This window comes from Coregonus lavaretus, assembly GCF_964263955.1.
Source record: "Coregonus lavaretus genome assembly, contig: HAP1_SCAFFOLD_200, whole genome shotgun sequence".
NCBI lineage: Eukaryota > Metazoa > Chordata > Actinopteri > Salmoniformes > Salmonidae > Coregonus > Coregonus lavaretus.
The window spans coordinates 118,381-133,044 of NW_028166063.1; the positions used below are offsets into that span (position 1 = coordinate 118,381).

At 43.0% G+C, this 14,664-nt stretch overlaps 2 protein-coding genes across 2 annotated transcripts; both read right to left on the reverse strand.

Moving 5' to 3' along the window:
* Window positions 1-1,869: 1,869 nt before the first annotated feature.
* LOC311115136 (uncharacterized protein) lies at window positions 1,870-5,572 on the reverse strand. Its single transcript, XM_084190343.1, has 3 exons — window positions 5,482-5,572; window positions 4,470-5,034; window positions 1,870-4,023 (listed from the first exon to the last, which is right to left on the reverse strand). The coding sequence occupies exons 2-3, from the start codon at window positions 4,974-4,976 to the stop codon at window positions 2,545-2,547; spliced, it is 1,986 nt and encodes a 661-aa protein (XP_084046469.1). The 5' UTR covers window positions 4,977-5,034; window positions 5,482-5,572; the 3' UTR covers window positions 1,870-2,544.
* A 4,224-nt stretch (window positions 5,573-9,796) lies between these two features.
* LOC311115139 (uncharacterized protein) lies at window positions 9,797-11,700 on the reverse strand (the record flags this gene model as incomplete). The annotated part of the gene is made up of 1 exon (XM_084190346.1): window positions 9,797-11,700. One exon carries the CDS (start codon window positions 11,698-11,700, stop codon window positions 10,183-10,185), a length of 1,518 nt encoding a protein of 505 aa, XP_084046472.1. The 3' UTR covers window positions 9,797-10,182.
* Between the last annotated feature and the right edge of the window lie 2,964 nt (window positions 11,701-14,664).

The window sequence follows — 14,664 nt, forward strand, 5'->3', positions numbered from 1 at the left end:
GGTACCGCTTGCCGTGCGGTAGCAGAGAGAACAGTCTATGACTAGGGTGGCTGGAGTCTTTGACAATTTTGAGGGCCTTCCTCTGACACCGCCTGGTATAGAGGTCCTGGATGGCAGGAAGCTTGGCCCCAGTGATGTATTGGGCCGTACACGCACTACCCTCTGTAGTGCCTTGCGGTCGGAGGCCGAGCAGTTGCCATACCAGGCGGTGATGCAACCGGTCAGGATGCTCTCGATGGTGCAGCTGTGTAACTTTTTGAGGATCTGAGGACCCATGCCAAATCTTTTCAGTCTCCTGAGGGGGAATAGGTTTTGTCGTGCCCTCTTCACGACTGTCTTGGTGTGTTTGGACCATGACAGTTCGTTGGTGATGTGGACACCAAGGAACTCTCAACCCTCTCAACCTGTTCCACTACATCCCCGTTATACTAGGACCCTAGGTTATATATACTAGGACCCTAGGTTATACTAGGACCCTAGGTTATATATACTAGGACCCTAGGTTATACTAGGACCCTAGGTTATATATACTAGGACCCTAGGTTATATATACTAGGACCCTAGGTTATATATACTAGGACCCTAGGTTATATATACTAGGACCCTAGGTTATATATACTAGAACCCTAGGTTATACTAGGACCCTAGGTTATATATACTAGGACCCTAGGTTATACTAGGACCCTAGGTTATATATACTAGGACCCTAGGTTATATATACTAGGACCCTAGGTTATATATACTAGGACCCTAGGTTATATATACTAGGACCCTAGGTTATACTAGGACCCTAGGTTATATATACTAGGACCCTAGGTTATACTAGGACCCTAGGTTATATATACTAGGACCCTAGGTTATACTAGGACCCTAGGTTATATATACTAGGACCCTAGGTTATATATACTAGGACCCTAGGTTATATATACTAGGACCCTAGGTTATATATACTAGGACCCTAGGTTATATATACTAGAACCCTAGGTTATATATACTAGGACCCTAGGTTATATATACTAGGACCCTAGGTTATACTAGGACCCTAGGTTATATATACTAGGACCCTAGGTTATATATACTAGGACCCTAGGTTATATATACTATGACCCTAGGTTATACTAGGACCCTAGGTTATATATACTAGAACCCTAGGTTATATATACTAGGACCCTAGGTTATATATACTAGGACCCTAGGTTATATATACTAGGACCCTAGGTTATATATACTAGGACCCTAGGTTATACTAGGACCCTAGGTTATATATACTAGGACCCTAGGTTATACTAGGACCCTAGGTTATATATACTAGGACCCTAGGTTATACTAGGACCCTAGGTTATACTAGGACCCTAGGTTATATATACTAGGACCCTAGGTTATATATACTAGGACCCTAGGTTATATATACTAGGACCCTAGGTTATATATACTAGGACCCTAGGTTATACTAGGACCCTAGGTTATATATACTAGGACCCTAGGTTATACTAGGACCCTAGGTTATATATACTAGGACCCTAGGTTATATATACTAGGACCCTAGGTTATATATACTAGGACCCTAGGTTATATATACTAGGACCCTAGGTTATATATACTAGGACCCTAGGTTATATATACTAGGACCCTAGGTTATATATACTAGGACCCTAGGTTATACTAGGACCCTAGGTTATATATACTAGGACCCTAGGTTATACTAGGACCCTAGGTTATATATACTAGGACCCTAGGTTATACTAGGACCCTAGGTTATATATACTAGGTCCCTAGGTTATATATACTAGGACCCTAGGTTATATACACTAGGACCCTAGGTTATGCATAAACCTTCTTACTCATAAAATTCTACTCCAACAACACATTGCTGTCACCCTTTTTATTAACTTCAGTTGGGGTTCGGACATATATTCAAAACACCCTTTGAAACGGACAACTTATTTAAATATCAACTGTTAATAGAAAAACTCCCAGGCTAAAACGTGAACTCAACTTGAACGGGGAGTCGAGCAGCATAATTTCAGTTTGAGAGAAAATATATTATTTGCTATACATACAAAATACTAGCCTGGGTACCAGTCCTACTTATGCTTACATTCCACTCCTTGTACACAGTACCAGTTTTTCTAATTCTAATATGTCAAACATGGCATAGAGAATGTTAACACAAAACAGGTCTGGATTTCATACTAACAGCAGACCCACATTTGTCATTTAGACTGAACTGGTCATGGTGGTAAGATTGCTGACAAGTCTTTAAAACCAGAGATCAAGACACGCCTGATCCAATGCCTTCCGATGGCCCCAATGAGAGGAAGTTCGGCTATATAGAGTTCTATTTCCAGCTGTTTGTCTTCGGTAACTTCAGTCACCTGGTCCCAAATCCCTCCCTAGAACTGCCAACATGGAAAGGAGACGGCCAAAGGGGCGTGTGTTGGTAAGTATTTGGGACGGACTGATTGTGTGGTACATAGGGATTCCCTGACAGAGACAGGCTGAGTTTGTGTCTCCGGATGTTTCTTCAGACTGCTCAACTGGGCTTTATCGCACAGGATGATTAGTACTATGTGTCTCCTGATGTTTCTTCAGACTGCTCAACTGGGCAAAGGCTTTATTGCACATGCGGCACTGGAACGGTTTCTCTCCTGTGTGGGTCCGCTGGTGGTTTTTCAGGACATTCCCGTCAGCAAACCTCCTCCCGCAGTCAGGGCATTGGTACGGCTTCTCTCCAGTGTGGATTCGCATGTGGCTATTGCAGTGGCTCTTACTTGTGAATCTCTTGTCACAGTAAGTACAGCGGTAAGGCTTCTCACCCGCATGAATCCGGAGATGAAGTTTTAAACTCCCTGCCAGAGAGAAACTCTTCCCACACTGAGGGCAAAGGTAAGGCCTCTCTCCAGTGTGTTTCCTCTGATGAACAATTAAGTTACCTTTATTGGAGAAGGTCTTGTCGCATTGGGAGCAGTGGACCCGGCTAGAGTGGGTCCGTAGGTGATCCTTTAGAAGAGCCTTGGTAGAGAACTTCTCCCCGCAGTGGGCGCATGGAAGAGGGTCTTGATGCCTGCGGATGGGACCCAGTGTCTCCCCCTTGTGGTTCTCCTGGTGATGCCGTTGTAACGTTTTTGTATGACGAAACTTCATCCCGCACACCAAGCAGTGGTAAGGTTTTTCTTCTGTGTGAGTTCTGATGTGTTTCTTTAAATTTCCACGATCATTGTAACGGTTTCCACACTGAGGGCAAACGTACGGTTTCTCCTCAGAATGAATTCTCAGGTGTCTTTTAAGACTGGCGGCCACAGAGAATCCCCTTCCACATTCCAAGCACACGTGTGGATTCTTCAGAGGATCACTTGGCGGGTGTCGTGTTTTTATGTGTGATTCCAATCTTGCTGCAGTTATGAAGCTCTTCTTACATTGACCACAGCAGTGAGGGTGGTCTGTGTGAAAAACTTCCCGGTGATATTCAAGGCTTTGTTTTCCAATGAATTGCTTCCCACAATCTGAGCAGAGGTAAGGTTTCACTGTGGGGGTCGCTGTGTGTTGTTTAACAGTGTGAGATCTCATGTGTTTCTTTAAGTTTCCAGTATCATTGTAGTCTTTCCCACAATGAAGGCAAACAAACGGTTTCTCCCCAGTATGAGTTCTCTGGTGTCTCTTAAGATTGCCGGCCTGTGTGAATCTCTTTCCGCATTCAGAGCACATGTATGGTTTCTCTCCAGACAGACACAGTAAGTGTGTTTTCAGATTGGAAGCTTTGACAAAATTCTTCCCACAGTGATCACAGATATGGGAGCTAGGACTGTCTCCTGAGAGGGTTTTGTGTTGTTCAGCATTAGACGAGCTGTAGGATTTCTCTCCTGTGTGTGTTGTCTTGTGTTTTATACGGCCACTGTGCGCCAGTGTTTTCCTGCAGTTGACCAACCGAACAGACACCCTCTTCAGACCGCCCAATAAGGCCCTGCCAGGAGAGGCATGACCTGTGGACTCTGGAAGAGGGGAGGGGGGTGGTGGAGGCTTGTCCTGGAAATCATAAAAATAAAGAATCAAGGTGAGCAACACTCTCATACTTGTCAAGGAATTTTGAAGTCTCAAAAGGTAGCCTAGCAGATAAGAGCGTTGGGCCAGTAACCGAAAGGTCGCTGATTCGAATCCCTGAGCCAACTAGGTGAAAAATCTGTCAATGTGCCCTTAAGCAAGGCACTTAACTCTAATTGCTCATGTAAGTCGCTCTGGATAAGAGCATTCTGCTAAATGACTAAAATGTAAACTTTTAAAAAGGTGATCTCAAAGCTCTTTCCTTATTTCCTATCATCTTTGATTACTTGGCCTTCTTAAAATAAATTGGAGGATAAAGTCCAAGAGGAGGAACCTCGGATATTCTCCTTCAATGCATTTATAAAAAGAGGTTGAGGAATCAAGGAAAGACTGTTGAGAAACAAAACCATTTCTGACTGGGAAATACTCACGCAACTCTCCCTCTCCTCTGGTGTGTGCCTCTCTGGAGCTGACTCCACCTCCAGTCCATTGCCAGGCAACCTAGCTCCTCCCTCTTCATTCCATTCTTCATCATCACATTGGCTGGGATGCAAGGGCTCTGCTGTCAGTCTGTTGCTAGGTAACCAATCCCTGTCCCCCTTGTCGCATTCTTCATCGCAGTCATCATCATCATCATCATCATCAGACTGGCTGGGACTCATGGGTGCACTGCTAGCATCCTCCTGTATCCTCCTGATGTCCTCTTTCAGATGGAGTAACCAAGACATTCCCTGCTCCTCTGATTTCATTGCCTCCGTATTGTCCCACATTTCCTCCATGATTTTACGCCTTAATAAGCGATGATTCATCCCTTTAACTTCGGAGCCTTCTATTCCACAACGTTCACACATGTAGCGTAAATTGTCCTCAGTTAAATTCCATAAACTCTTTTCGATTTTATCCATCAGCGTTTCCTTCTCTGAACTGAGTGGATTCATATTGTCCTGTTTGCGTAGCAACAACAACAATGCAGTCAATGGCAGGACTTTAGAGTACCTGTAAAAAAAAAAGACATATACATAAAAAAACACTCGCATCTGTAATTAAATGTCATTATTAGTTGTGAGATCAGCCTGGAACGTGGCCAAATGCTCTGTTATCTCGAATTAGCTGGCTAGCTAGTTCCTTAGCTATTCTAGTCATGTTCTGTAAGGGACCCAAATCAGTTAAATCAATTTACAGCACCTATAATCATTTTCAACTTGAACTTGCACCAATGTTTGGGACGTAACTAGCAAGCATAATAAACCTTACAGTCCACACTACAACAACTATAGCTAGATAGCGGTGTACAAAGCAGCTAACGTTAGCGTAGCTAGCTAGATCAGCGTGTGCTAATGTAGCTAGCTATCCATGTGGAACTAGCTAGCTAACGACTACATGGTTCTGGCTATACCTATCTACAAAGCGAATAAAATTTCGCTATATACGCATACGAAATACCTGATTACTCTTAATAACTTTTATTATATCGTCTGTGACTTTCCTTCCGATGTGTTCTAACCTATACCATTTGACCTCCGGCAACATGTCGATGGTGTCACTTCCGGTATGGCAATAAGAAAACCTTCAAAATAAAAGCCCTTATTTCAAGACTAGACATTTCCTCAAACCTTCACACCAACTCCATCCCTTCTCTCTCTTCCGAGGAATGATATAGGGAGTTATAAATGTACTACCAGACAGTAGAAGCTCCCCATTAAATGACCGAACCAATTTAACAACAATCCCCTGTTTATTAGGTGGACATTTGTATTTGCATTTATTATGGATCCCTATTAGCTGCAACCAAGGCAGCAGCTACTCTTCCTGGGGTCAAGCAAAATTAAGGCAGTTATACATTTTAAAAACATTACAATACATTCATAACAGATTTCACAACATATTAAGGGTGTGCCCTCAGGCCTCTACTCTACTACCACATATCGATAACACAAAATCCATGTGTACCTGTGTGTACAGTATAGTGCGTATGTTATTGTGTGTTTGTATGCATGTGTCTATGTTTGTGTTGCTTCACAGTCCCCGCTGTTCCATGATAAAGACAACACAAGGCATGTGATTACAGTCAACACTAGTGCACTGCCAGAAGCTGTACCTAGGACCAGTGGTGAAAGGATATTCCATTTCTTACCGGTATGAGACCTACCATGTCTTTTTACTTGTCTATTCATATCATTACATATAGATGCATAGAGTACATAGAGCCTTCAGAAAGTATTCATACCCCATAACTTATTCCACATTTTGTTGTGTTACAGCCTGAATTCAAAATGGATTAAAACAAATATTTCTCACCCAGCTACCCTATAATGGCATAGTGAAAACATGTTTTTAGAAATGTGTGCACATTTATTGAAAATGAAATACAGAAATATCTCATTTACATAAGTATTCACACCCCTGAGTCAATAATTTGTAGAAGCACCTTTGGCAGTGATTACAGCTGTGAGTCTTTCTGTCTGCTTTTTTATATTTTTTACCAATCTACCAATAGGTGCCCTCCTTTGCCAGGCATTGGAAAACCTCCCTGGTCTTTGTGGTTGAAATTCACTGCTCGACTGAGGGACCTTAAAGATAATTGTATGTTTAGGGTACAGAGATGAGGTAGTCATTCAAAAATCATGTTGAACACTTATTATTGCACACAGAGTGAGTCCATGCAACTTATTATGTGACTTGTTAAGCTAATGTTTAATTTAATTAATTTGTAAACATTTCAAAAAACATCATTCCATTTCGACATTATTGGGGTATTGTGTGTAGGCCAGTTACAAACAATCTCAGTTGAATACATTTTTTTATTCAGGCTGTAACACAACAAAATGTTAGCAGTGTGTTGCCAGGACAACAACCTCTCCCTCAACATCAGTAAGACCAAGGAGCTGATCAAGGACTATAGGAGAGAGGAGAGCACGCCCCCATCCACATCGACGGGGCTGTTGTGGAGCGGGTCGAGAGCTTCAAGTTCCTTAGCGTCCACATCACTAAGGACTTAACATGGTCCACACACACCCGCTCAGTCGTGAAGAGGACACGGCAACGCCTTTCCCCCGTCAGGAGGCTGAAAAGATTTGTCATGGGCCCTCAGATCCCAAAAAAAGTTCTACAGCTGCATCATCGAGAGCATCTTGACTGGCTGCATCACCGCTTGATATGGCAACTGCACCGCTCCTTGACCACAAAGCGCTACAAAGGGTGGTGCAGAGAGCCCAGTACATCACTGGGGCCGAGCTACCTGCCATCCAGGACCTCTATACCAGGCGTTGTCAGAGGAAGGCCCAAAGAATTGCCAAAGAATCCAGCCACCTAATTCATAGACTTTTCACTCTGCTACCATCCGGCAAACGGTACCGTAGCATCGGCTCTCGGATCAGCAGGCTCTGAGACAGCTTCTACCCCCAAGCAATAAGACTGATAAATAGCCAGACTGATAAATAGTCAATTAATGGTACCTGAACTATATGCTGTCATGTCCACGAGAATGTTATTTTGTTTGTTATTTTGTGATGTCATTAAAATTTTTATAAAGGAAATACTGTAACTTGGAAAGTATACCCACTACATAGATGAAGTTTCCATACTATTGGTTGTAATATGAAAAATGATGAAAGTGTTTTTGTTAAGAGAGGGATGTGATTTGAGAAGTTATAAGAGATGATTGTTTTCCAAAACTTTGCACAGCGAGTAATCACCGCCCCGCAGGGAGGTCAGGGAGTGTGCCAGCCTGCTGGAACCGCCCCTTTCGAGCAAAGGGTATAAATGATGGGTTACGAATTAACACATTAGACCAGAAAAACATGAAGCTGCAGCTGCGCGTTTAAAATGGTTTGAACTTTGAATCGATAAACTCACCTCCTGGACAATCACTGGTACGGCTGGTTAGCTGTCGTAAGTAAAGTATCTTTGAAAGCGAATTTAAGTTGGATCATCCTGCTACTCTGCTCAAAATATCATATTACGCTACTCTCATCACCCCACTGGGGAACCATGGATACGGCTGGCTAGCCTATTTTCAAAGAAGCATCTTCAAGACCGAATGGAAGGAAAATCAACTCTGTAGTTCTGTTCAGGACTACACGACAAGTCACCGGATACCGGACAACTAGGAAGAAGGACAACGGGAGAAGAGTTGTTGGAACCATTTCGGACAATCAGAGCCTTACAAGCGTGCCGCGAAAGGGCCCAAACCCCTTTCCAAGGCTGCCCCGTTCACAGAGAGATCCCCACGTAAATACATTCATGATTTCTTGAACAAAGCGGGAGGCGGTTCGTATACAAAGTATATGGTTACTGTAGGTGAGAGTAGTTTTCTGAATGTGGCAACGTTAAGTGTCTCGGTCCCTCTCTCTCCCTCTCCATCTCTTCTTTAACTACGTCCATGTTGTTGTCATTCCGCTAGGGACCTGTTTTCAACGTATTAAGTCACCAGTCAATAACCGGTGCAGAGTGTGTGTTTATCCTGTGTTCCCATTTAATCAGCTAGTAAATAAATAATTAAACCAATTTGTGTAGTACTGAATCATAAGTAAGGCTCGGTTTTTTGCAGATGCAAGGAGGATACGACTGTTCAGAATGATGATATGATACGAGGTTATGATTAATAAGTTGACTGTTTATAGATGTGATAGGTAAAGCCCTTTTAGAGTTTAATTCAGGAGATGGTGACTCTTTAAAGAATCGCTCTCGTGGTGCCCCAGATCCTAATGAGTTAATTTTTACATGATTAATTTAAAATCGGGTAACAATTAAACATACTTAGTTAATTAGAGAAATAACAGTCTTCGGATTAATGTTAAAGTCAAGTCACGACAATGCACTAATTCTATCTCGCACTGACCCTTTGCACACTCACTAGACTATATATACACAGCATATACACACTCACTAGACTATATATACACAGCATATACACACTCACTAGACTATATATACACAGCATATACACACACACTACACTGTCACTCCCACACATTCACAAACACTACATACGCACACATACTAGTCACTTTACCCTGCCTTCATGTACATACTGTATCTACCTCAAGTACCTTGTACCTCTGCACATTGATGTGGTACTGGTACTCCCTGTATATAGCTTAAGTATTGTGTATTTTATTCCTCTTGTGTTAGTCACTATTTTATTTTATTTTATTATTTTTAAACATTCTGCATCGTTGGGAAAGGGTTTGTAAGCACGCGTTTCACTGTGAAGTCTACACCAGTTGTATTCGGCGCATGTGACAAATAAAAATTGTATTTGATTTTCACAAAATAATTCCAGCATCCAAACAGTGCACTGTGCACCCACAATTTGATGACTGGAAAGAGACATCTGTTACTAAATTGTAGTCATTAGGCCCAGTACACTTGTAGCCTGAATTGATGCATCCACTGCTGTACGTCTCGACCACTTATCTCCCCTTTGGCAACGTTTTAGTGTTCTCATGGAACTACAATGTAATATACGGCCAGTTTTCAAGTCAAATAGCTCATTTTCATGCAGCTGACATGTGGTAATGTTAAATAATGGTGTAATTGCCTATAGTTTCCTTGGCATTTCATTTTTAATTATTGTGATAGGTTCACATTTTACCTGTACACGGCGTACCCCCTGCTATTTATTTTTCAGGGACGCGGCACGGGAACGTACTGGCTTACTTTGACTCTTGCCTAGGACCCTTATTAAAGCACTTCTTACTCAAAGAATTAGAAAAAAATAATTACTTCAACAACACATCCTTGTCACCATTTTATTTCTACCAGTTGAGGTTCGGCCATGAATTTTAAACACCTTTTAAAAATGGACAACATATCCAAAAATCAACGGTTAACACAAAAACTCTTGGGGCTAAAATATATAATTAGTTTGAGACAGATGGACAAAATACCATTCTATTCCAATATCTATATACAGTATATCAATCCTCATCGACTGCTAACCCGTCTCAATAAAATCATAACAAATAAAAATAAAATAAATGGATCCTTCCATCTAGTTAACTAAAAGGGATTGGGACAGGTTTAAGAAACTTACCATTTATTGAGTGCGTGGTAGGTAGGGTTTTGGGATGGACTGAGTCTAGGGTCCTGTCCCAATATGTTAGAAATGCATCATCCTATCTTGGACTGGTGTAAACCAGGTTACCATTGAGTCTGTGGTGGGTAGGGATAAGGTACATGCTGATTGTGTGGTAGATAGGGATTAGGGAGTCTTGGGACAGAGACAGGCTGAGTTAGCCTGTGTGTCTCCTGATGTTTCTTCAGACTGCTCAACTGGGCAAAAGCTTTATCGCACAAGCGGCACTGGAACGGTTTCTCTCCTGTGTGGGTCCGCCGGTGGTTTTTCAGGACATTCCCGTCAGCGAAATGCCTCCCGCAGTCAGGGCACTGGTACGGCTTCTCTCCGGTGTGGATTCGCAGGTGTAGATTGCAGTGGCTCTTACTTGTGAATCTCTTGTCACAGTAAGTACAGCAGTAAGGTTTCTCACCCGCATGAATCCGGAGATGAAGTTTTAAACTCCCTGCCAGAGAAAAACTCTTTCCACACTGAGGGCAAAGGTAAGGCCTCTCTCCAGTGTGTATCCTCTGATGAACCAGTAAGTTACTTTTAGTGGAGAAGGTCTTGTCGCATTGGGAGCAGTGGACCCGGCTAGAGTGGGTCCGTAGGTGATCCTTTAGAAGAGCCTTGGTAGAGAACTTCTCCCCGCAGTGGGCGCATGGAAGAGGGTCTTGATGCCTGCGGATGGGACCCAGTGTCTCCCCCTTGTGGTTCTCCTGGTGATGCCGTTGTAACGTTTTCGTATGACGAAACTTCATCCCGCACACCGAGCAGTGGTAAGGTTTTTCTTCTGTGTGAGTTCTCATGTGTTTCTTTAAGTTTCCACGATCATTGTAACTGTTTCCACACTGAGGGCAAGCGTACGGTTTCTCCCCAGTATGGATTCTCAGGTGTCTTTTAAGACTGGCGGCCACAGGGAATCCCCTTCCACATTCCAAGCACACGTGTGGATTCTTCAGAGGATCACTTGGCGGGTGTCGTGTTTTTGTGTGTGATTCCAGTCTTGCTGCAGTTATGAAGCTCTTCTTACATTGACCACAGCGGTGAGGGTGTTCTGTGTGAAAAACCTCCCGGTGATGTTCAAGGCCTTGTTTTCCAATGAATTGTTTCCCACATTCAGAGCAGAGGTAAGGTTTCACTGTGTGTTGTTTCCCCATGTGACTTTTGATGTGTTTCTGTAAGTTTCCAGAATCACTGCAAGCCTTCCCACAATGATGGCAGACGTACGGTTTCTCCCCAGTATGAGTTCTCAGGTGTCTCTTAAGACTTCCAGCCTGATGGAAGCCCTTTCCACATTCAGAGCACACGTGAGCTTTCTCTGCATTCAAGTTCTCTCTCCTTCTCTGCAGGGACTGTATGTGTAGTTTTAGACTTCTTGCTGTGGTGAAATTCTTACCACAGTGATCACAGATATGGAAGCCATCTCCGGAGTGGGTTTGCTTGCGTTCTTTAGCATTACAAACGCTCTTCTGATAGGCAAGTCTCTTCACAATTACCTCCTCTCCTGGGTGAGTTTTTCTGATGTGTCTCTTTAAGTTTCCAGAATCAGTACAAGCCTTCCCACAATGAGGGCAGACGTACGGTTTCTCCCCAGTATGCATTCTCAGGTGTCTCTTAAGACAGCCGGCCTGTGTGAATCTCTTTCCGCATTCAGAGCACACGTGTGGTTTCTCTCCAGACAGATACAGTAAGTGTGTTTTCAGATTGGTTGCTGTGACAAAATTCTTCCCACAGTGATCACAGATATGGGAGCTAGGCCTGTCTCCTGAGAGGGTTTTGTGTTGTCCAGCATTAGACGAGCTGTGGGGTTTCTCTCCTGTCTGTGTTGTCTTGTGTATTATATGGCCACTCTGCCCCGGTGTTTTCCTGCAGTCGACCAGCCGCACAGACACCTTCTTCAGACCCCACAGTAAGGCACTACCGGGAGAGGTACGACAAGGGGACTCTGGGAGGGCAGAGGGGGGCGGGGGAGGCCTTTCCTAGAAAATCATAAAAATAGAGATGGAATGAATCAGGGTGGGAAACACTTTCCTACCGGTCAAGGAATTTTAAAACCTTTGCAGGGAAAATCGAGTCTTTCCTTGATTCCTCTCATCTTCTGTAGCTCAGCTGGTAGAGCACGGCGCTTGTAACGTCAAGGTAGTGGGTTCGATCCCCGGGACCACCCATACACAAAATAAAATGTTATGCACGCATGACTGTAAGTGGCTTTGGATAAAAAGCGTCTGCTAAATGGGATATTATATTATTATTACCCGGCATCCTTCTTAAAGTACACTGGAGGAAAAGTCTGAGGGGAAGAACCTAGAAACTTCTCCTCCAATCCATTTATAGAAAGAGGTCAAGGAATCGAGGATGAGAGGTATCATGGAAAGACTTGAGAAACACACTTCAAGCAGGAGGTCTCATTAACGCAGGATTCTGAGTTTTTCATGCATAAAAAGGAAAGATAAAACGCATTAAAATGTGTTTTGTAAAACTTCAGTCGGGTTCACGCCAAATCATGAATTTAAAAGGACTAATTTTGTGCTTCAGTTGCACTTCTCCACTCGGATGAAATATCTTTGCTTTCGTCTTGACCAATCACATTCCAACACTCTGACTGCTGTGTACTTTAGTTCAGTTACAATGCTTAAAGATGAACTTCAAGCAAAACATAAGGAAATGTAGCTGGCTCCATTCTTTCAATGATAAACATTAGAAATATGATGGCCATGCATCGTTTTGGTAAAATATACCTTGTGTTTTTATTGTAAGCTCATTTACTTGTGTGGCTGCTAGCCAAATAGCGTTGCACTCCCGTTGTCATCTGATGAAAATCAATCAAATTCAATCAAATGTATTTATAAAGCCCTTTTAACATCAGAAGATGTCACAAAGTGCTAAAACAAAGCTATTTTCTGCAGAATGTGTTGCATTAATGTATTACATCTGAAGAAAAACTATAGTTGCATGCCTATTGATCACTCCATTGAAGCAAAAAACACTGTTGACTTTCAATATAAAACGCAGGTGAAATGGTTTAAAACACTGTTGACTTTCAATATAAAAACGCAGGTGAAATGGTTTAAAACACTGTTGACTTTCAATATAAAAACGCAGGTGAAATGGTTTAAAACACTTGACATTCAATATAAAACGCAGGTGAAATGGTTTAAAACACTGTTGACTTTCAATATAAAAACGCAGGTGAAATGGTTTAAAACACTTGACTTTCAATATAAAACGCAGGTGAAATGGTTTAAAACGTTGTTGACTTTCAATATAAAAACGCAGGTGAAATGGTTTAAAACACATTTTTATGGTCTGTGTTTTGAAAAGGCAGATTTGTAAAAGCTAATGCGACCCCTGTTTAACACTGGGAAATTCAGCACTCACTCCTCTTACGCTCTGCTCTGGTGTGTCCCTCTCTGGAGATAACTCCACCTCCAGCCCATCGCTAGCCATCCAACCCCTGTCCTCCTCGTCCCAGTCTGCAGCGTCATCGGATTGGCTGGGACTCATGGGCTCCGCCTTCAGTCCGTTGCTAGGCAACCAATCCCGGTCCTCAACGTTGCAGTCTACAGCTACAGCATCATCATCATCATCATCAGCACCATCATCATAGGCTTGGCTGGGACTCATTGGTACAACGCTACCATCCTCCTGTATCCCTCTAATGTCCTCTTTCAGTTGGAGTGACCAAGACGTTCCCTGCTCCTCCGATTTAATTGAATCCGTATTGTCACGCATTCCCTCCACATTTCCTGTAGGGATGCTCCTCTGAGTGGCGAAACTCTCCACAACCGTCTCCTCTCCTGGGTGAGTTCTTCTCATGTGTTTCCTCAAGTTTCCACAGTCACTGTAGTCCTTTCCACACTGAGGGCAGACGTACGGTTTCTCCCCAGTATGAGTTCTCAGGTGTCTCTTAAGACTGGCAGCCACAGGGAATGCCCTTCCGCATTTAGAGCACACATGTGGGTTCTTCAGAGGATCACTTGGCGGGTGTCGTGTTTTAATGTGCGATTCCAGTCTTGCTGCAGTTATGAAGCTTTTCTTACATTGACCACAGCGGTGAGGGTGGTCTGTGTGAAAAACTAGCCGGTGATGTTTAAGGCTTGATTTTACAATGAATTGCTTCCCACAATCCGAGCAGTGGTGAGTTTTCACTGTGTGTTGTTTAACAGTGTGAGATCTGATGGGTCTCTTTTCTGGTGTGTTGCTAAGCAACCTAGTTCCTCCCTCTTCGTTCCATTCTTCGTCACAGTCTTCAGCATCATCGGCTTGGCTGGGACTCATTAGTGCGCTGCTAGCATCCTCCAGTATCCTCCTGATGTCCTCTTTCAGTTGGAGTAACCAAGACATTCCCTGCTCCTCTGATTTCATTGAATCCGTATTGTCCCACATTTCCTCCATGATTTTACGCCGTAATAAGCGATGATTCATCTCTCTAACTTCGGAGCCGTCTTTGCCATCTGGTCCATGACGTTCACACAGGTGGCGTAAATTGTCCTCAGTTAAATTCCATAAACTCTTTTCGATTTCATCCATCAACGTTTCCTTCTCAGAACTCATTTTGTCTCAGC